Raw genomic sequence first — 21298 nt, 5'->3', positions numbered from 1 at the left:
CGGCCGCCATCCATCCCTGTGGGCAGCCCTGCTCTTCACCTCCCTGCCCTCTCCATTGAAACTTCTCTCACCAGATTACTGGAACGACATCCACAGCTGATGCACTATTGGACATCCGCCGTGGAAAATCGGGTCCAAAATCCACAGGCAGCGGCCAGCACCAGCACTTCAATCCCTGTAGCGCGGACAGCGTTGGGTTTGCAGGAGGAAAAGTGGATGGCACGCCGTGCCAAAAGAACTCCCTTTGGAACAGATGCATGGACATGTCAGCCCCGGGGAAAACCACCAGGAGATACGCGGGGCTTCAGCTTCTCTCTCCAGTAGAGCACTCTCAGCTCTCCATTGCCTTCCTACGTGAGGCACAGGACAAGTACTTGCAGCAAACAGCTCAATTCATGGCCATCTGCCGGCCTGCAAGAGACACAACAAGCAACAAAGGAGGAGCGGCCACCACCCATCCCCAGGGGCAGACCCGTTCCTCTCCTCCATGCCCTCTCCGCTCAGACCCTGCTCACCCACTCCCTTGCGTGACAGACATGGCTCATGACGCAGTTTCTTCACCCATCCTCGCAAACTGTGCTCCACAATCCAGAAACACGTGCCAACATCGGCAACACAGCCACGGTAACAACGGTGACTGGCCTGCTAACTGCAGCTGCTGTGCGTGCTAGAAAGAGGCAATGCAGCTCCCTCGCAAAGAGCGGTATCGAGTTTTCAGACCCCAAAGAAACCAGGGTGGGCTACGATTTACGCCAGCTTTATGCGCTGATCTATTCCTCTCCTCCCTGCTCTTCCGTGAGACCCTCCTCAGCCACTCTCTGGCACCACAGCTACGGCTGCTGCATCAGTTTTCAAAGTCATGCTGGGATGCTCTTCTCAAAACTCCAGAGTCTGGGGATAGCACCATCAATTTAATGACTGTAGTAGGGACAGTATTGTGCTTATAGAAGTTCTTGTGTGCCCTAGCTCATTTCAAAAGCGCTCCCTTGTCCACAGAGGTATGGACATTTGAGCCCCCACAAAATTCAGGCTGGTATCAATTGGGATAATGTATCTGCCTTGTAGAGTTGCCAATTCACCATTTCCTTCATACAGGATTGGATTGACCGGTGCGTGACTTTGACAGGTCGATTCACAGCCAAACAACAGGCTGCAATTGACACAAAATGGAATAATGGAGGAGCAGCCATATAGTATTACTATGGGCTGTACTGTTCTCCTCACTGCCGTCTCCTCTCAGAATTTGCTCACCCGCTTACTTCCATCGAAGTTATGGCTGCAGATCATATTTTCCACTCATCCCAGGAAACTCTTTTCTAAGATTGGCACCAAGACAATAAATTTATCCACTGCAGTGTGGACATCAGAGTAGCAACAGCAACTCACATGCATCCTAGGCAGGGGCTATAATGTTCCCTTTAAGACTGAGGTATGGCAATTTCAGCTCCCAGGAAAACCAGGATGTTTTATATGCTGGGGGAACTTATCTTCCCAGTAGAGCAATGCCACGTCTCCATTCCCTTCTTACATGAATGAGAGGAGAAGTGCATGCCACAAACAAACAAATTCCAAGCAAATCTGTACACTGCAAGAGAGAAAATGCAACAAAGGAGGAGCAAAAACCGTCAATCACTATGGGCTGTTCTGTTCCCATCCTCTCTGCCCTCTCCTCTCATACATTGCTCACCTGCTTAGTTGCATGACATCCATGGTTGCTGCAGTATTTTTTAAACTTGCTCTGGAAAACTCTTGTCAAAACTCCAGAGGCAGAGGCCAACACCAGTAACATAACCACTGTAACCTGGACAGGGTGCTGTACTCCCTTTCATCTCCTCTGCACCCTTGCTCACCTCTGTTGCTTGGTACTACTATGACATAGTCTCCACCAGCATTCTATCCACTGTGTCATAGCCTTAACAGTACCAGTGCTGGCTGTCCTGTCTCTCAACTACTGTCATATTTATATGACATCTCTATGGCTTATAGCTTCATCTCTTCCACTTAGATTTTATCTTCCACCCTTTAGTTGTGGAGAAATAATTTATTAGTATTAACATATATACAAATTTTAAATAAAGCTGTAAATATTTATAAGGAAATTAGGTACCTGCAGCAGCTCTTTAAGAACAGTAGCTCATGATATGTTTAAGCCCTTTTATAGCAGTAGGTCTTACTCAGTGTCCAATTTCATATATTTGTGTGGTACTTGCTTCTGTGATTTGCTGTTTCGCAGACTAAACTCTAAAAAAAAGATTCTTACCAACATGAGTGACTGTTATATTTCACACCTTTGGAATTAAAGACCTTTCCAATGCCAAACTCTGCATCCCTGAGTGGATGACATTTCTGAGCTTATTTCAGTGTGAACTGTAAGACATATCTTTCTTTCTCTAAAATGAATCAAATATTTTGCGAGTGATTTTCAGTGTTATACACTTCAGTTGGACACTAGAAAATGATACAGGAATTAGCTTCCATCTGCTTTGTTCACTGCAGGCTATCATATTCAGCCTCTTTAATGGATAGAATGAGCCAATGGACACAAATTGAAGAACAGCACCTTCCACATAAACAATGAAAGCAATTCCGTGCTGTGCAGGCAGCTCAGCGCTGGCACAGGTTGCCCAGAGAGGCTGTGGTGTCTCCTTCTTGGACATCTTCAAAAGCTGCCTGGACATGGCCCTGGGAAACCTGTTCTCGGTGTCCCCTCTTGAGCATGGAGTAGGGACATATGACCTCAGAAGTCCTTTCCAACCTCAGACATTCTGTTATTCTGTAATTCAGGTACATGAAGACTTAATGCTAATCAGCTGACATATAACAGTTACTTAAGCTCTGCAAACCTTCTTCTGAGTTTAGCTCAAAGGCTACCACTACAGTAATTGACTGATACTGTCAGTTTTCATGATGTCATGACTAGAGTGTTGACAACTAGTGGTCTTACAGTGAGCACAGTCAGGGTCAGAATTCTCTGTGTGCAAACTCTCTTCCTCTGGAGACCACCAAAATGGTAGACTCAGTTATCTGATTATCATTTTTCAGGTAGCTGGCCTTTTATCTGTGCAGTCTTCAGCTGGGAAGAATTAAGGTCCTATAAGGCTCACTTGTCCTACATATTTTGTAACTAAGCCAAGAAAGTTGTCTAAGGCAGCCCATTTGCTGGTATCAGTAGCCATATTGCCCTCAAGGAAAGCAGGTGTTTTCTAGACATCATCACAAAGCTGGGATGAGAACCAAACTGAGCAGCTCCAAAACAGTTCATTATCCATGTCTGTGCTTGTGCATAAAAAGGAGGTATGTAAATGCTGCAAATCTCTAGCATTTTGCACCTGTAATTCTCTAGTATTTTGATTTGTTTTCTATCTTTGAAGAGATAAATAGATTTGTGGGGTGCAAAGCAGTGACCACTCAAGTCTGCAGTTTTTCTGCTTGGGACAAGCAGCGCAGGCATCTGAAACATCTCATGAGAGCTCCTGCCTGCATTTTTATAGAATCATAGAATTGCTCAGGTTGGAAAAGACCTTCAAGATCATCAAATCCAACCACAACCTAACCATACTACCCCTACTCTAACAACCCACCACTAAATCATGTCCCTGAGCACCACATCCAAACGGTTTTTAAACACATTCATGGATGGTGATTCAACCACCTCCCTGGGGAGCCTATTTCAGTGCTTAACAACCCTTTCTATAAAGAAGTTCTTCCTGATATCCAAGCTAAACCTCCCCAGGTGCAACTTGAGGCCATTTCCCCTTGTCCTGTCACCTGTCACCAGTGAGAAGAGACCAACCCCGCTCTCACTGCAATCAGCTTTCAGGTATTTGAAGAGAGCAATAAGGTCTCCCCTCAGCCTTCTCTTTCCCAGACTAAACAGCCCCAGTTCCTTCAGTCTCTCCTCATAGGGAATATTCTCCAAGCCCTTCACCAGCCTTGTTGCCCTTCTTTGGACCTGCTCCAGCACCTCAGTGTCCTTTCTGTACTGAGGCGCCCAAAACTGAACACAGTACTCAAGGTGGGGCCTCACCAATACCGAGTACAGGGGCAGGATTACTTCCCTAGTCCTGCTCATCACACCATTCCTGATACAAGCCAGGATGCCATTGGCCTTCTTGGCCACCTGGGCACACTGCTGGCTCATATTCAGCTGACTGTCCATCAGCACACCAAGGTCCCTTTCCATCANCACACCATTCCTGATACAAGCCAGGATGCCATTGGCCTTCTTGGCCACCTGGGCACACTGCTGGCTCATATTCAGCTGACTGTCCATCAGCACACCAAGGTCCCTTTCCATCAAGTAGCTTTCCAGCCACTCCTCCCCAAGCCTGTAGGGTTGCTTGGGGTTGCTGTGACCAAAGTGCAGGACCTGACACTTGGCCCTATTGAAACTCATAGTTTTCCTTGGCCCATTGATCCAGTCTATCCAGGTCCCTCTGTAAAGCCTTTCTGCCCTCCAGCAGATCAACACTCCCTCCAAACTTGGTGTCGTCTGCAAACTTACTGAGGGTGCACTCAATCCCCTCATCAAGATCATTGATAAAGATGTTGAATAGAAGCGTCCCCAGTACCGAGCTCTGGGGGACACCGCTCGTGACTGGTCACCAGCTGGATTTAACTCCACTGACCACAACTCTTTGGGCCTGGGCCATCCAGTCAGTGTTTCCAGGCAGAGCATATGCCCATCCAAACCATGGGCAGCCAGCTTCTCCACAAGGATGTTGTTAAAGGCTCTGCTGAAGTCCAGGTAGACCACATCTACAGCCTTACCTTTATCCACTAAGTGGGTCACCTTGTCATAGAAAGGAATCAGGTTTGTCAAGCAGGATCTACCATTCGTAAACCCATGCTGACTGGGCCTGATCCCCTGGTTGACCTTTAATTGATTCATGATGGCTCCAGAGATCATCCATTCCATAACCTTCCCTGGCACCGAGATGAGATTAGTAGGTCTCTTGCTAACAGGTTCATCTTTCCGGACCTTTTTGAAGATGGGAATCACATTAGCTAGTCTCCAGTCCACCGGGACATTCCCTGTTAGCCAGGACTGTCGAAGGATGATGGAGAGTGGCTTGTCAACCACATCTGCCAACTCCCTCAGCACTCTAAGGTGCAATCCATCTGGCCCCATGGACTTGTGAGTGTCCAGCTTTTGGAGCAGGTTCAAAACCATTTCATTACGGATTATGCAGGGCCTATTCTGTTCCCCATCCTTATCTACCAGCTCAAGGGGCTGTGTGCCCAGGGAGCAACTAGTCTTACTATTAAAGACTGAGGCAAAGAAAGCATTATGTACATCAGCCTTATCCTGATCCTTGGTCACCATGTTGCCCTCAGCATCCAGCAGGGGATGGAGATTCTCCCTAGCCCTCCTCTTACTGTTGATGTATTTATAGAAATATTTATTGTTGTTTTTCACCTTAGTGGCCAAGTTTGGTTCTAGCTGAGCTTTGGCTTTTCTAATTTTCTCCCTGCACAGCTTCACTACATACTTGTAATCATCATAAGTTCCTTGCCCCCTCTTCCAAAGACCATAAACTTTCCTTTTGTTCCTGAGTTCCAGCCTAGGGTCTCTGTTCAGCCAGACCGGTCTCCTTCCCCTACAGCTCATCTTCCATGATTTGAAGATGGTCAGCTCCTGCACCTTTAAAATAGCTTCCTTAAAGTACTCCCAGCCTTCCTGGGATCCCATACCCTCCAGAACTACCTCCCAAGGGACTCTCTCAACCATGGTCCAAAAGAGGCCAAAGTCCACTCTCCAGAAGTCCATGGTGGCAGTTCTGCTGACTCCCCTCTGCAGTTCAGCAAGGATCAAAAAAATCTATCATTTCATGATCATTTTATCCCAGACAGCCTCCAACCTTTGCATCCCTCACAAGGCCTTCTCTGTTAACAAACAGCAGGTCCAGGATTTTGCTTCCCCTTGTTGGCTCCTTCACCATCTGTCTCAGGAAGTTGTCCCTTTCTGCTGTATTATAATTCCAGTAGATGCGTGGAAAGTTGAAGTCCCCTGCAAAAACAAAGGGTAGAGACCTCAAGACCTCAACCAACTGTCTATAAAGTATCTTATCCACTACCTCATCCTGGTTGGGTGGCCTGTAGCAGATTCCCATGCTAATGTCAGTCTTATTTGGCCTTTGCTTTTATTCTGACTCATAAGCTCTCAACTCTACCATCACCATCATTAATTTCCATACATTCGCACTCTTTCTTAACATAGAGGGCTACACCACCGCCTTTCCTGTCTTGTCTATCTCTTTTGAGAAGTTGGTAGCCATCAATTACAGCACTCCAGCTGTGTGTGTCATTCCACTGCGTTTCTGTGATGGCGACTATATCACAGTTTTCCGACCGCACAATGGCCTCTAGCTCCTCCTGTTTGTTACCCATGCTGTGTGCATTGGTGTAGATGCACCTGAGCCAGGCCACCTTATGAGTGGAAGAAGCCCTAATACCCTCTTGATCATACTCAGGTGCTTCCATAGACACCAAGCTCACACCAACCCTTGTGTTCTTCCTACAAAAAGGTGTGTCATCCTCCTCCTTCACCAAGGCACAAGACTGTGGGATCTTACTAGCACATCCCCCTCTCACAAGCACATTACATGCAGGCTCCTTACTAGTGACCCCAGTTTCACCCCATGCCCCTTCATACCTAGTTTAAAGCTTTATCAATGAACCTTCTCAATTCCCATCATAAAACCCCTTTCCACCGGTGGAATAAGCTATTCCTACTGGTTGCCAGCAGGCCTGGTCTCATGTAAATTGAGCCGAAGTCAAAAAAACCAAACTCCTGCCAGGCACACCCATCTCAGAGCCAGGTATTAATCCAGTGACCCATCAGGTTTAGTCCCTCATCATTCCCTATAACTGGAGGGACAGAGAACACAGCTTGTTCTCCCGAACCCTTGACCAGTCGCTCCAAGGCTCTGAAGTCCTTTTTCACAGTTCTTAGGGAAGTTCTTCCTGTTTCATCACTGCCTATCTGAAACAACAACAAAGGATAATAATCTGAGGGCCGTACTAGGCAAGGTAGTTTCTTCCTTACGTCTTTAACCTGGAGCCCTGGGAAGCAGCAGACCTCCCTGTGAAGAGGATCTGGTCTGCATATTGGGCCTTCTGCTCCCTTCAGCACTGAGTTACCAATGACAATGACCTGTCTTTTCTTCTTTGCTCAGGAGGTTTTAATGTTGAGGGTAGTCCTGCTAGGCTTTGGTGACACCTCCAAGTGGGAAGAACCATCATCCCCACCATTGTCCAACTGTCCCTGAAGAGCACTGTACCTGCTCTGCAGGGGCAGCTGGGGAGGCAGGGGAATTGCTAAGCAGGTGCACCTGTGTTGCCGAGCAGGAACCTTTTGCCATTGCCCCCTGTCCCCCAGTTCATCACCATTGTTGTTAGGGGGAGGAGAGGACAGGGGAATCACTGCAGCAGGAACACTGCCTGCCTGCTGTTTCCCCCCATTACCTGTTTGCAAGGCAGTAAGGGGCAATGTGCTTCATGCGGGGCCTCAGCTGGCTGCCTGGATCTCAGGGACAGTAGGGACCGGCACCACCAATCAGTCTCCCTCTCACACTCCCTAATGCCTCTCAGCCTCTCCACCTCCTCTTTCGGGTCAACCACAAGGCTGAGTAAATCATTTAGCTGGTCGCATCTAACACAAGTGCTGTCTCCACCACCTTGCACTGCAAGGGCCAGGCTCAGACACTCACTGCAGCCGAAGACGTGTGCACTAGCATGTTGTTGTGGGACCTCCGTCTGGGTCTCCTCATTTTTCTTGGCAGCAGCTGACTCCTCCTCTCCGTCCCTGGTGGGCAGCGTCGCGTTGCTGCCTTCCCAGAAGCTTTTTCTAAGGCAAGCGGCGCGGATGCAGAGCCGTTGCCCTGGCAACGCCCACTCCACGTCAGCCGCTCTCGCGAGAGCTGCCGAGCCGCTCTGTTAGCTCGGGGTTCCTCGCGTAAAGGAGCCGATCGAAACTGCCCTGGGCCTGGAGTTCAGTCGCTGCGGTTCTGGCCGGGGCAGCTCCGAAGCAGCTAACCTCGGCGATTTTGAGAGTTCATACACTTCAGAGAAACTCCAGATAAACATGTGGACTTTTTGATGTTCTTCTGAATCCACCCCAAATTTTGAACTATTTAAAACCTTCATGGACTCATCAATTTTTTTATTCCTCTTTTTACCCAGGAATCTTAATGCCTTTGTGAAGATATTGTTTAAGCTATCTCAACAACTAAGCACATGTAAAGAATAAGTGCACATTGGTCAGGTTTGCCAGCTGCAGAAGGTGCTGCAGTTTAGGGATGACAGAGTAATAGTAAATAAATACTGGCTGTACTTTTTAAACATGTTTCCTCTCTAATGAATCCTTTGGAAATCTGGCACACCTAGGACTTGAGTAAGGGACTATTTAGCTCTGTATTTAGCTGTTCCGTCATGAAATGCAGTGATAGTCAGAAAAGCAACTGCATAAAAAATGGCACCTGGGTGCTGTAAATATGTGTTCTCTGTGGGTCTCCTGAGGCATATGTGCTGAATTTAATGATCAATTTTTTTTTCTTTCTCTCCTTGCTGTAGCTAGGGATGTGCTAGTCATGTACTCAGCTCTCCTGCCTCTCCCACAGCATTGCCAGTTAATGTTTGATTCCAGAAGCTTTGCAGTTGGCAATGTTTTAATAAGCAGAAAGAACACAGCTTGATTCTCAGGTAACAGGCTGAGCTAGCTGTGCTGGCAGTCAGAGAAAAAACATGGTATTGACTTGAGTGAATTTGGGATAGAAATTGCGGAGGAGGAATAAATGTGGCATACCAGGATGTCACTTTTACACTTTCCAGATGATAACTGCACTTTAAAGTGGAGAATCTCTGACAGTGACGTCCTCTATTAAGCAACCAACATCTATGCCCGTACTTGATCTTCCTATAAACTCCTTGCTTTTGCAGCTCTGACTCACATAGTGTACTCTTCACAAAATGCGCTCACACAGGCTCTGTTTGTGAGAGTTACTCAAGTTTGTTTCCAACTTAGAATTCTCATTTTATAAGGAGGAGGCTGGGTTAAAAGAGGAGAAGTTTGCACTGGTTTGGCAAGGATATAGAAAAGCATTCACCAGGAATGAAAGTTGCAAGCTAAGTAGCACACAACTGACTGTATTGCATTAAAAAGAGCCTGAAAACTCTTTTCTTGCCCCTCACTGCAGTATCTAACTGGGCATCTGTGACATCGGCATCCGAGAGAAGCTTATGTTAGCACTTTCTTCTGCAGAAGTCCAGGATACCAATTTCTAGAAAATTCGTAGAATCACAGGATATCCCAAGCTGGAAGGGACCAGCTAAGACCATTGAATACAGCTCCTGGCTCCACACAGGATCACCCAAAATTCAAATCCTATGCCTGGGAGCATTGAACTCCGGCCGCCTGACCACCCTCTGGTGCAGACCCTTTCCCTAATCCCCATCTGCCCCTCCTCTGACACAGCTCCATGCCGTTCCCTCGGGCTCTGTCGCTGTCACAGAGAGCAGAGCTCAGCACTGCCCTCCGCTCCGTGAGGAGCTGCAGCTGCCATGAGGCCTCCCCTCAGCTCCTCTGCTTTGGGCTGAGCAAACCCAGGCATCTCAGCTGCTCCTCACATGTCTTACCCTCTGGACTCTGGATATCCAACCTTTTCATTTTCCTGGGCTGCACTAAGTGAAGAGGAATTGTCTTGGGCTGATGGTTTGGTTATTACTGCAGTTCAGGGAAAAGCCACCTCCATGATGGTGCAGGGCAGGGAGCAGGGCTATTTACTCTCTCAGGCCACATGCAGCCCACGGGCTATGCGTTGGACATGCCTGCTCCAGACCCTTCATCGTCTTCATAGCCCTGCTTTGACCACTTTCTGATAGGTTTATATCCTTCTTATATTTTTTGCACCCAGAACTACACCCAGTGCTCGAGGTGAGGCTGCACAGCGCAGATCAGAGGGGACAGTCCCTCCCATTGCCTGGTGGTAGTGCTGGGCCTCATGTACCTCAGAGCACAGTTGACCCTTTGGGCTGCCAGGACATGCAGGGCATGATCACATTCAATTTTCTGTCAACCAGAACTTCCAGATCCCTTTCCATGGGGCTGCTCTCCAACCTCTCCCCCCTCCATCTGTACATAGATACAAAGCTGCCCCATCCCAGGTGCAGAACACAGAAATTAGTAGATCGGATGGAATCAGTCAATCATCCAAGGTATTTGGTGTGTCACCGAGTGGTTACAGAGGGAAAGCCAAATCTAGGTGTCTCAGCAGCTTGCCCGTAGTGTGCTGATACAGAGGAGAAGGAGAGCCGTGGCAAAAAGGCAAGCCAGAGACTAACAGAAGCTAATGTCCTTTGAGGCTGCAGGATCTGTCCTTGCTGGCAGACCCTGCAGCACAGAAATATCTAATTTATTTTAAGGAAAGGGTGAAAAAGGATTAGAAGCAGGAAATCAGGCTTTTTCCTTTTCTGGAAGAGAGAAGCTGTTTGAGAATAAGCTGATTTCGCATCAGCAGCTCAGGGTGACGCACTTTCAAGAGCCACGTCCCTCAGGACAACACCCTTGGCAAGTGCAGCCAACCCCCTACGAAAATGTTAGTGTGAAAGCCAAAGTCTGTGTATGAAGGATGCTAAAGTCTGTCTCAGAGGGCAAAGAGGCTCCACAAACTTTCTTGCCCATATCAAAACCAGTGTCTCCAAAAGACATCAGAGCATCAGATTACAAGGCCATTTGGCACCAAAGATCAAAATCAAGCTTACAGAAAAATCATGAGTAATATGTGATTCAGAGAAAAGTCAAAAGCATAGTGAAAGCAGTCATTTGTTTGCCTCTTAAAGACATGTTTGCAGCCAGATTACAGTAGTCCTGGGGAACCAGAATGTGAAAATAACTATAAAGAAAGCTCTAAATGTCATACTCCACTGTCCAAACTTTGCATAATATAAACAGTGAATAAATGCTAATGGAAAAAAAAGTAAATGAGCTATTTTCAAATTTGCTTTTAATAGCTACTGTGTTATTAACAATATAGTTAGATAATTATTTTCAGCTATGTCCCTAGATCCACTAAAATAATTACATACTACAGGACAGCAGTAAAAAGATGAGGAACTCCATAAATTTTTGTGACAAGGTCTATAAATACACTACAAAAAATTAGTAATCATTGTCATAGCTGGCTGAAGAGAAAGTTGTTAGCTAATTATAGACCAAGCTGTGCATTAAAATTAATGCAATATTCAAGATGTTATAGTAACTATAATGCTTCTCAGATTGATGGACAATCTTGGAAACTGAAGTATCTGAGAAACTTCTGCAGCATGGTCAGTGCAAGAGCAAGTTTTCAAGCACCATTCCCCAGTAATGCCACAAGTAGAAGTGTTACCTAGGATGGTTCATTCCTTGGCCATTGAGTCTGTAGCTTCTCAAGACACTGCTGGCTGGGGTGAGCACGTCTGTCAAATCACTACACTTGCTGCAGAGCATTTCAGAACATATTCACATTTTAACAGCCCTGGACTAGCTGCCAGGTTAAAAATAAACATTCAGGCACTTTCCTAAACCAGTCCTATTTGCTACCTCACGGGATAATGTCTAACTTGTTGAATTTCCAGATCTAAAGACCTAGTAGCAGAAGTGCTAAACACAGTGCATAATCATAGAATCCTTAGAGTTGAAACAGACCTTTAAAGGTCATCTAGGCCAACTCCCCTTCAACAAACAGGGACACCTACAGCTAGATCAGATTGCACAGAGCCCGGTCCAGCCTGGCCTTGAATGTCTCCAGGGACAGGGGACCCACCACCTCTTTTGACAACTTGTTCAAGTTACCTACTCAGTTGTGAAATATTGGTCATTACTGTTTGATTTTGTGTTTTAAAGTACTTTGCATGATGGGCTCTCAGTCCAAAATTAGTAGCTTTGCCACAATATAAACTTTACAGAATAATAACAAAGACATTACGCACCTCAAACGGTATTTCAAGAACATGAAGTTTATTTCCTGATTTAATGCTGCCACAGTCATAGAATATGTCGAGTTGGAAGGAACCAGCAAGGACCATCGAGCGGCTCCACACAGAACTACCCAAAATTCAAAGCTTATGTCTTAGAGCATTGTCCAAATGCTCCTTGAATTCCAGCAGCTCGGGGCTGCACCCACTGCCCTGGGGAGTCTGTTCCATGCCCACTGCCCTCTAGCGAAGAACCTTTTCCTAACACTCCCTGATCCTTCCCTGACACAGCTCCATGCCACTCCCTCGAGTCCTGTTGCTGTCACCAGAGAGCAGAGATGAGTGCTCCCTTCTGCTCCCCTCGTCAGGAAGCTGTAAGAAGGCACAAGTCAAGCAGACTCAGTGCATTACATGTGCATAATAAGAATATAATAATTTTCAGATTGTGGATAGTTTGAAAAAGAGATGAAAGAGTATATTAGAAGTCATACTTTCTTGTAAATCATACACAGAATTTCCAGGATTTTATCCAGGAACACAGTGTGAGGCTGAGTGGCTGACAAAGGCGAAAGGCCAGTGAGCACAGACTCGGAATCTTTATCACCTTGTACTGTAGCTTGATCACTAGGAAAAAGAAACAAAAAAAAAAAGTAGAAAACAGTGAAACACAGTGCAACCTTGAACATCAAAAGGACCAAGCGAGCTGTCAGAGAGGATTGGGTTACTTCCACTTTCTTGATCTTTTTGCTTTGGCTAAAATATTATTAATATTTTAGTATATTGACTGCTGCATATTTTTCTGGAGCAACACCTTTAAGAACCAAGACTGTGTAATGGAGAGATGAATGTGGATGTTCACTGATTAAGATCAACTGCAACAGTAAAGTGTAAAAAAATGGACAAAACATTGACTGAAGCTAAGGTGCTGGTTTGGGGGCTTTATTTGTTTGGGGGCTTTATTTGTTTGGGTTTTGTGTGTGTGTGTGATTTTTGTTGTTGTTGTTAAAATTTGGATTGAATTTTACATTTACCTATGGAGAAAAGAGTACTGCAAAAAAAGGTGGTAGCTGGTCTGCAGCATTCAATTACAAGTAATCTGCATTACTAGATGCTTTAATGAGCCAAAAAATGATTTTGATCCATCAGAAATAGGCTTTATGCATTTAGAGGTACACAAAGAAAACAAAAAATACAGATGAGCTAAAATCCAGCCCATTATTTGCTATCAGGACATTAATTATTGACCAGATTCTTATGAAACTGTACAAATTGTCTGCCATAAATAGCAGTCATTCTTCTGAATAATGTGTTGGAAGCTGGTATGGGAAAAATGAGCACCTAAAATGTAGAGTAATAGCACAGCCCAGTGGCTTATTGGAGAATAAACCACCACTTAAGAGATCTAGTGAACCGCACAATTTAATGTTGGATTTTACTGAAAAGTTTGGGAAAGGAGAGATGGAAAATTATTCTAGGGTCAGATTGTTTTAATTGCCATAGTAAATGATATAAAAAAGACTCTAATGAGCACAAGAAAAGCTGTAGGAGGACAGCAAGTTCCTGGTCCCACTATCCATTTTCAAAGGGACCGTGTGGTTTCAAGTGGAGTTATTTGCAGTGTACCAGAACAGAGATTCCTAACTTTTTAGTGAAATTCTCACTTCAGTGAGAAATTTTGAAAAGATAAAGATCATGTAGTGAACAAATAATATTAGGGGGAAAAAAGGAAGGGGGGATTAAAAAAATGGAAAAAAAAGTGAGGTATGCTTGCTTTGTGAACCAGAAGTCAGGTCAAAGAGGGTATGTTGATAGTGTAGTAAACATCAGTCCCCAGAAGTCAGATAGGCATAGATTTCCCTGTATTCACTAGAGAAAACAATGTAACTGTCCTAGATAATTCCCTTAATTGATTCTTCCAGAAGATGCTACGGATAAGAAATGACCTTGCACATCAAGTCAATTTCCCAGACAGGGAATAACTGCCATAGCTTATTCTACGCACCGTAAGTCTCTGAATTTGAATTTTAGCACTGCATATGGCTTAGAGGCCTCCCCTCAAGTCTCCATTATTGCTAGTCCCACGGGTAAGAGAGAACTGAATTAAAATGTTAATGAATAAATGAACAAAATGAAATGAATGTAAATGAATTAAATGAACAAAAAATGTTTTTATAAATGCATTATCCATAAGAGAAGGGCCAAAGAGAATCTCCATCCTTTACTGAATGTGGTGGGGAACATGACCACTGAAGATAAGGAAAAGGCTGAGGTACTCAATGCCTCCTTTACATCTGTTTTTAATAGTCAGAACAGTTATCCTCAGGATACTCTACCCTCTGACTTGGAAATCTGGGATGAGGAGCAGAATAAATCCCCCACAATTCAGGTGGAAACAGTTAGAGACCTATTACTTCACCTGGACTGCCACAAAAACATGGGTCCAGATGCAATGCACTGGTGGGTGCTGAGGGAGCTGGTGGAAGTGATTGCCAAGCCACTTTCCACCACTGGTGGTCCTGGTCAACTGGAGAGGTCCCAGAGGATTGGAGGCTTGCCATCTACAGGAAGGGTTGTAAGGAGGATTTGGGGAACTACAGGCCTGTCAACTGGACCTTGATGCCAGGGAAGGTTATGGAACAGATTATCTTGAGTGCAATCACACAGCATGTGCAGGACAACTGGGGATCAGGCCCAGCCAGCATGGGTTCATGAAAGGCAAGTACTCCTTGAGCAACCTTATCTCCTTATGTGATCAAGTTACCTGTCTGGTGGATGAGGGGAAGGCTGTTGACATAGTCCAGACTTCAGCAAAGCCTTGAAACTATCTACCACAGTACTGTTGTAGAGAAGCTGTCAGCCATCAGCCTGGACAGCTACACTCTGCTGAGTAAAGAACTGGCTGGAGGGCGGGGCTCAGAGAGATGGTGAATGGAGTTAAACCTGCTGCTGACTCCAGTGGAGTGGTGCTCCCCAGGGGTAGGTACTGGCCCCCATTCTGTTTAATATCTTTGTTGATGATTTGGATGAAGGAATTGAGTACACCCTCAGTAAGTCTGCAGATGACATCAAGTTGGGCGGGAAGTGTCAGTCTGCCTGAGACTAAGTGTCGGGTCCTGCACTTTGGTCGCAACCCCAGGCAATGCTACAGACCTGGGGCAGAGTGGCTAGAAGACTGCATGGAGGTAAAGGATCTAGAGGTGTCAGCTGACAGCCAGCTGAACATGAGCCTGCAGTGTGCCCAGGTGGCCTAGAAGACCAATGGCATCCCGGCTTGTATCAGAAGTCGTGCAGCCAGCAGGAGCAGGGAAGCAATCGTCCCTCTGTACTCAGCTTTGGCGAGGCTGCACCTTGAGTACTGTGTTCAGTTTTGAGCCCCTCACTAAAAGAAAGACACAGAGGCCCTGAAACGTGTCCAGAGAAGGGCATAAAGCTGGTGAGAGGTCTGGAGCACAAGTCTTACGAGCAGCGGCTGAGGAAATTGGGATTGTTCAGTCTGGAGAAGAGGAGCCTCAGGGATGACATTATTGCTCTCTGCAACCACCTGAAGGGAGGTTGTGGTGAGGTGGAGGTCGGCCTCTTCTCCAGGTAACAGCAATAGGATGAGAGGTAACGGCCTCAAGTTGCGCCAGGGGAGATTCAGACAGGCTATTAAGAAAAATTTATTCTCGGAAAGAGTGTTGACATATTGGAACAAGTTGCCCAGGGAATTGATGGAGTCAGCATCCGTAGAGATATTTAAGGAAAGGGTAGATGTAGTACTTAGGGACATGGTTTAGTGGATAATATTGGTGGTAAGTGGACGGTTGGGCCAGATTATCTTAGAGGTCCTTTCCAACTTTTATGATTCTATGATTCTCAAAGCAACCTCTGGATCCCATGTTTTCTCCATCTGCTTCCCCATAATCTCTTCCATGAGTTCTGACAATCTTCCCTCTGGGCAGACAAAACCTCCACCAAGAACTCCTCAATAACCTTTTTTTTTTTTTCGCAGTAGCTGTGGGATGTTGGCAGCATACACAACTATGCTACTAGTATGATGTCTCCAGTGATGTTGTATTTTTAACTCCAATTGAATCTGGGATTTTTCATGGGAGTCTGTACACTGGAATATAGCTGTAAATCCTCTCCTAGGAAATTTAATGAGTGATGGTCTTTTGATCAAAAATCACAAGGGTGAAACATAAGCATTCACATTTCAGCTAATAAACTAATTATTCTCCATAAAATGTAAGTTAAAATACCAGGATTTTAGATTTTATTTTTAAATTCGGAAATATTATATCTTCCCTTCTCAGAGACTTCATAGAGAAGTATGTAGAATATTTTTGTTTATTGTTTGCACATTATTCTCTTATCATCGACTATTACTTTTCTTGTATTTATGATAAACTCATTCAAAGTTCTCTCCAAAACCATATGTTTTCTTTGTCCTCAAAGGACTACTACCCGAAGGCCTTATTTTCCAAATTAATATCATATCTGTGCTTCTCCTGCCTGATTTTAACATTTGCTATATGTTCTTGAAGGACGCCATGATTTCCAGTGCTGGCATATGGTACCAAGAGCTAAAGAGCCCATAAGATTTTTCCTCTCAGGAAAAGAAGAAAAAACTTCAAAAGCTTCTCAGAGATCTAATCCTGGTCCTTGCTTTTTGCTACTTTTCCCCTTTTCTGATCATTTATCTCAAGAAAGAAGCTTATTTAATTCTGTGTCTTGCCTCATCCCTCACAATTGTTGTCTTTTCCACATATATATTATGTTTAGTTTTTGCCTTCCTCTTAGAATCTGAATTTATACACTTTCAGGCTTGTAATGGTTTCAGATAGATAAAATATGTCATCCATGAATGACTTAGATTGTGCCTGATGTGTTTCCTTTCCTCACTCAGAAGGTGAAGTGTTTCAATAAAATTTTGTCCTTTTTGTCTAATTTCCTGCTTTGACTTGATCTTTTCACTCTCCTTGAAAGCAAAGTGAGTAAGTACTTGGAGACTATGTAATTCACTTATAATTGAAACAATAGACCATAAAGGCTCCTGGAGAGCAATTACATCTATTGAGTCAATGAGTCAGTTGTGCATTTGCACTAAGTTCAAGCAGTAAAGTATATTTATGATTTTTTTTTTAATGAAAGTCACTGCTCACTTAGTCTTTAGAGACAGCACAATGTATCATCAGACAGGGAGGTTTAAATGTGAGTCTACGTGAGTAATGTGCATAACTCTGCAGGAAAAATAATCCAATACACCATGTCTGCATGCTGCATCCACCCAAAGAGTTAGCATGTGTGTGATTAAATCTGGCCTGACACATCATGGTTAATCTAAGAAAACTAAAGTAAAAATCTACATAAGTTTGCCAGTGCTGTGCTCAAGATGGAATGTTCAGAAGGGGATAAACGGTATACTGCTAAAATTGGAAGTGACTCAATGCCTTTGTTTGCTTTTATCCCCAGCTACATCATAGACTGATTCTGCTGACAAGCAGTTGAGGGCAGAAAAAAAGCAATTAGCTTGTATTAAGCCATCTGTCCAAGAAGGATTCTGGGAAACCAGATTCTGTGCAAGCCACTGGACTATAATTGATAGAGCCTGAGCTGAGCTACTAACTGTGTCAGAAACAGCTGTATACATGATCCTGAGACCCAGCTGTCTGTTCTGGACAAGCCACTCAGTTGGGTACCCAACCCAGTCTATGTTCTCCATAAAAATAAAGAGCAAAGTTGTTCATTTTGTTTCTTTTCTCTGCCTTTTTAAGGTCATCAGAAGGACACCTGATCCTTCATTAGGCAGCACAAAGGCTGTAACCTCCATATGGCTTTGCAGTGGTCTAGCAGCCTACTCCTCCTTCATTATATAGGAACTCAGCCTCAGTATGAAGGCATTCATCCTCCATGTGCAAAGCAGAGCCAAAGATAAACCACAGTCAGGGTCTGAGTGAACTGGGCTCTAGCAGCTGTAGGGTCTCCATGAGCTTGGAGGTTCACTCAAGCTGGGTAGCACCATGTTCATTGCAGGGGACTTTAAAGGTCCCTTCCACCTCAAACAATTCTATCATTCTAGTATTCTATTCTATGTATTAGCATGCTCAGGGTTTTCCATTAACATGGCTGCATTTCTTCCAACATCCAAGCTCATATTTCATGTCTTCAGCACCATGTAAACACCGCAGCACATTTGGAGCCCACTCAGGTATTTCTGCTGAACCACCACGGTGTGGCTTTGCAAGATATATGTGCTTCATATGCTTTATGGGATGAGGCTTGTTCTCAGCTCTGCAAAAATGCTCTTTTCCACTGTGAGTGTTTCAGCTCCCTCTTAAAGGTAAGCATGCGTTAACGTGCTTTTCATAACAGAGATAATTGAGTACATATATAACATCTATCACAATAAAAGCCAAATCTCAGACACTAGGGTACTATCAAAGACAATAAATAAACAAATAAATAAATAAGAAATCAGAAGTCTTTCTGTCCAATATTTCTCACCATCAAAAAATCCATTAAAAAAAATTCAAGTTGCCTGTACAATACCTAATTCTACAAACTATATGGGCACTATTCTAATATAAATAAAACTACTGCTATACTAATAATAATACTGTCATTTGTGAATTCTCCTCTCCTTTTAAAACTGCCTTTCTTTTTTCACTTCCTTGAATCATTTTTATTTTTCCATTTTAAAAATTATCAAGTCATTAAAAAGAAAATGGAGTGTTCTTATAACAAACACAAGTAACAACAAATGTGCACATCCAGGTTATAAAGATGTGGTTTATAATGGCAATGCTGATAGATCATTACTGTTACCATCTCAGCGGGGCACCAGCAGAACAAAGTGCTCCACAAAAATGACATATGGAATGGTACAGAAAATAACAAGAGAGTCCTCGGCAGGCTTGATTTTTTTACTGTTACATCAATAAGACAGCAACTCTGGTTTCCTTAGTTCTGTTTTGAGGTTTGGTTGGTTTGCCTGGGGATTTTTCTGAGATGGGGAGAAGGTTACTAGAGAATGTTGGTGTTTTTATCTGCATCATCTTAATTTTTATATTTCTCTTGAATTGCCAGAACTATTTAAATATCTCTTTCACAACACTGGTAACAAATTGAAGAGAGACTATAACTTTCCTCTCATAAGGTCAGATGTTCTTTAGGAAAAAAAAAAAAACCATAAGTTTTTTACCACCTTTTACGGTTTCTTTCTGTTTCTTCACAGAAGAGCAGCAAATTCTCAACAGGACAGACAACGTACAGCTCTAACTTCATTGAAAAAGTGACGGAGGTACTGAGCACGTAGCCACATTCAGGTCAGATTCTTTATTTAGAATGACATTTATTTAAAACTGATTAATGGTTCTCTGCTAACGAAGCTAATGCTCAGCAAGAAAACCACCTGTCACCAAGCTGGGCACCTCAGCCAAGCTCATGTGCCAGGTGGTCAGCCTCACTGACCATCAGTTTGTGAGTCCTCCAAACCATTACTTCTGTGAGCATCCCTGGCACAAGCATCCCCAGCTCCTCCAAGCTTCAGTACTCCTTCCTGTTCAGCCTTTCTAGAACATTTGTGAACTTTTTGCTAAGATGTAGATTTGTTGAATGTTAAAAAATTTTAATTAAAAAACTTAGAACTGAAAATTCCCTGAGTATGCGTAAGGGCTCCCTCTTATTTTCTCAATTACACAAAGTGTTAAGACATATCATAATTTTTAAATCATTGCTGAGAGACATGTGAATTCCTCCCCTCTGCTCCTGAAGAGCTCCATTCACTATAAACTAAAACGTACAAAGCAACTTGGCTACAAAAAAAAGAGCACAGTGTCTATTCCATAGTCAGTATGAATTAGGAAGGAAAACACAGGTAAACACATTTTCAGAAGCTTTTTTAAATGAGATAAATCTGGGATGGACTGCAGCAAGCAGAAGTCTTGTACAATTTGAGCTCATGTAGACTCGGTTTTCAGTCTGTGGAATAATGAAAATCATCGAATCATAGAATATCCTGAGTTGGAAGGGACTCATAAGGATCACTGAGTCCAACTCCTAATCTTCAGTCAACACAAATGTATCTGCAAAATCTGGATCAGCTTTGAACATTCATGTAGCTGCACTACTATGCACACCACTTGCACGCAGGGTGCTTGACATGCTAGGACTGATCAACAGCGACTAGGACAATGGATGCAATGCTTAAAGCTATGAGATGCTACAAATGACTTGCAAAAGCACATTTCCTTCTCTTCAGGCTTAAACAAAACTCACCTTGGGAAGGTCACATGCCTGTTGACCACAGCCCCGTTTCCATTTCCCAGCAGGGCACAGAGGAAACAAAAACAAGGAGATTTGGACTGGGGCAGTTCAGAAGAGAGCAGTGTTTGTTATGACAACTCCTGACTTCTTGGGCATGAAGTGGTAGGATTTTCCTCAGCTTTTAAAGCCTGACTTTTAAAACCATCCTTTTAAAAGTCACCATGCCCAAAATAAATGTGCCATCAAATTAATGTAATTTCTGTGGGGGAGAACAGCTAATCAGAGTAGGAGGTTGGAGGAGCTGAGATACATTAAAGAAAATCCTAAAGAAATAAATTGCTGCCCTTATTTTTTTTTCTGGATACTTTTTTGATTGCTTTCTTTTGTTGTCGCTCTTGTATTCACACTCATTTCATCAAAGATGATAAAAAATATAACATAGGAAGTATAGAGAAATCCTGAAAACACAATGTGTCTGCCAGAGGAGGTCTGAAATTAGGGAGAAAGAGGCTATGTATCACTTCTTATTGCCTTTTCTTTAGGCTGGAGAAATGATGTGAGCAACATCTGTCCTTCAGGTCTCATTCTGCTTCACCACCCATCCCCACTTGGCCAAGCTGCTTCGTGCCTGCAAGCCCTTGTCAGGGACAATGTTGCTGAGCTGGCAGCTCCTACCTGACAGCCCAGGACTGCAGAGAAAATACTGCTTTTCTGTTCCCCAGACCTGCTTGGCTTGTAACCATGGATCTGGACAGCTTCCAGAGTATGAACACGGTAATAATGGAAGGCAGGAAGGATTCAGAAGGCATGTAGTGTTAACACTGGGCACCAGCAAGGAAGGTAATGTCATTACCATGATACTGACATGTGAAACTGAAGGGTGATATAGTGTAAACTCAGCACAATTGATTCCAACTTTTGGAAGTGACTGAACTAAATATTCATGTCAACAGAAAAGAAAAAAAAGTCATAATAGTATCAAGTGAAAAAAACAAGTAGCAATTCTTACTTTGAAAACATCATCAATGCAAATTCAATGGAGTGCTTAAGAATATCTTAAGGGATGGGAATAGACATGAGGAGATCAAAGAAGCCC

General features: G+C 43.9%; 1 protein-coding gene across 1 annotated transcript; it reads right to left on the bottom strand.

Moving 5' to 3' along the window:
- LOC110393520 lies at positions 4183–7872 on the bottom strand. The gene is made up of 3 exons (XM_021386420.1): positions 7713–7872; positions 4561–6010; positions 4183–4196 (listed from the first exon to the last, which is right to left on the bottom strand). The coding sequence occupies exons 2-3, from the start codon at positions 5768–5770 to the stop codon at positions 4183–4185; spliced, it is 1224 nt and encodes a 407-aa protein (XP_021242095.1). The 5' UTR covers positions 5771–6010; positions 7713–7872.

Source organism: Numida meleagris, chromosome 2 (assembly GCF_002078875.1).
Source record: "Numida meleagris isolate 19003 breed g44 Domestic line chromosome 2, NumMel1.0, whole genome shotgun sequence".
Lineage (NCBI taxonomy): Eukaryota > Metazoa > Chordata > Aves > Galliformes > Numididae > Numida > Numida meleagris.
This window is presented reverse-complemented; position numbering and strand designations above follow the sequence as displayed.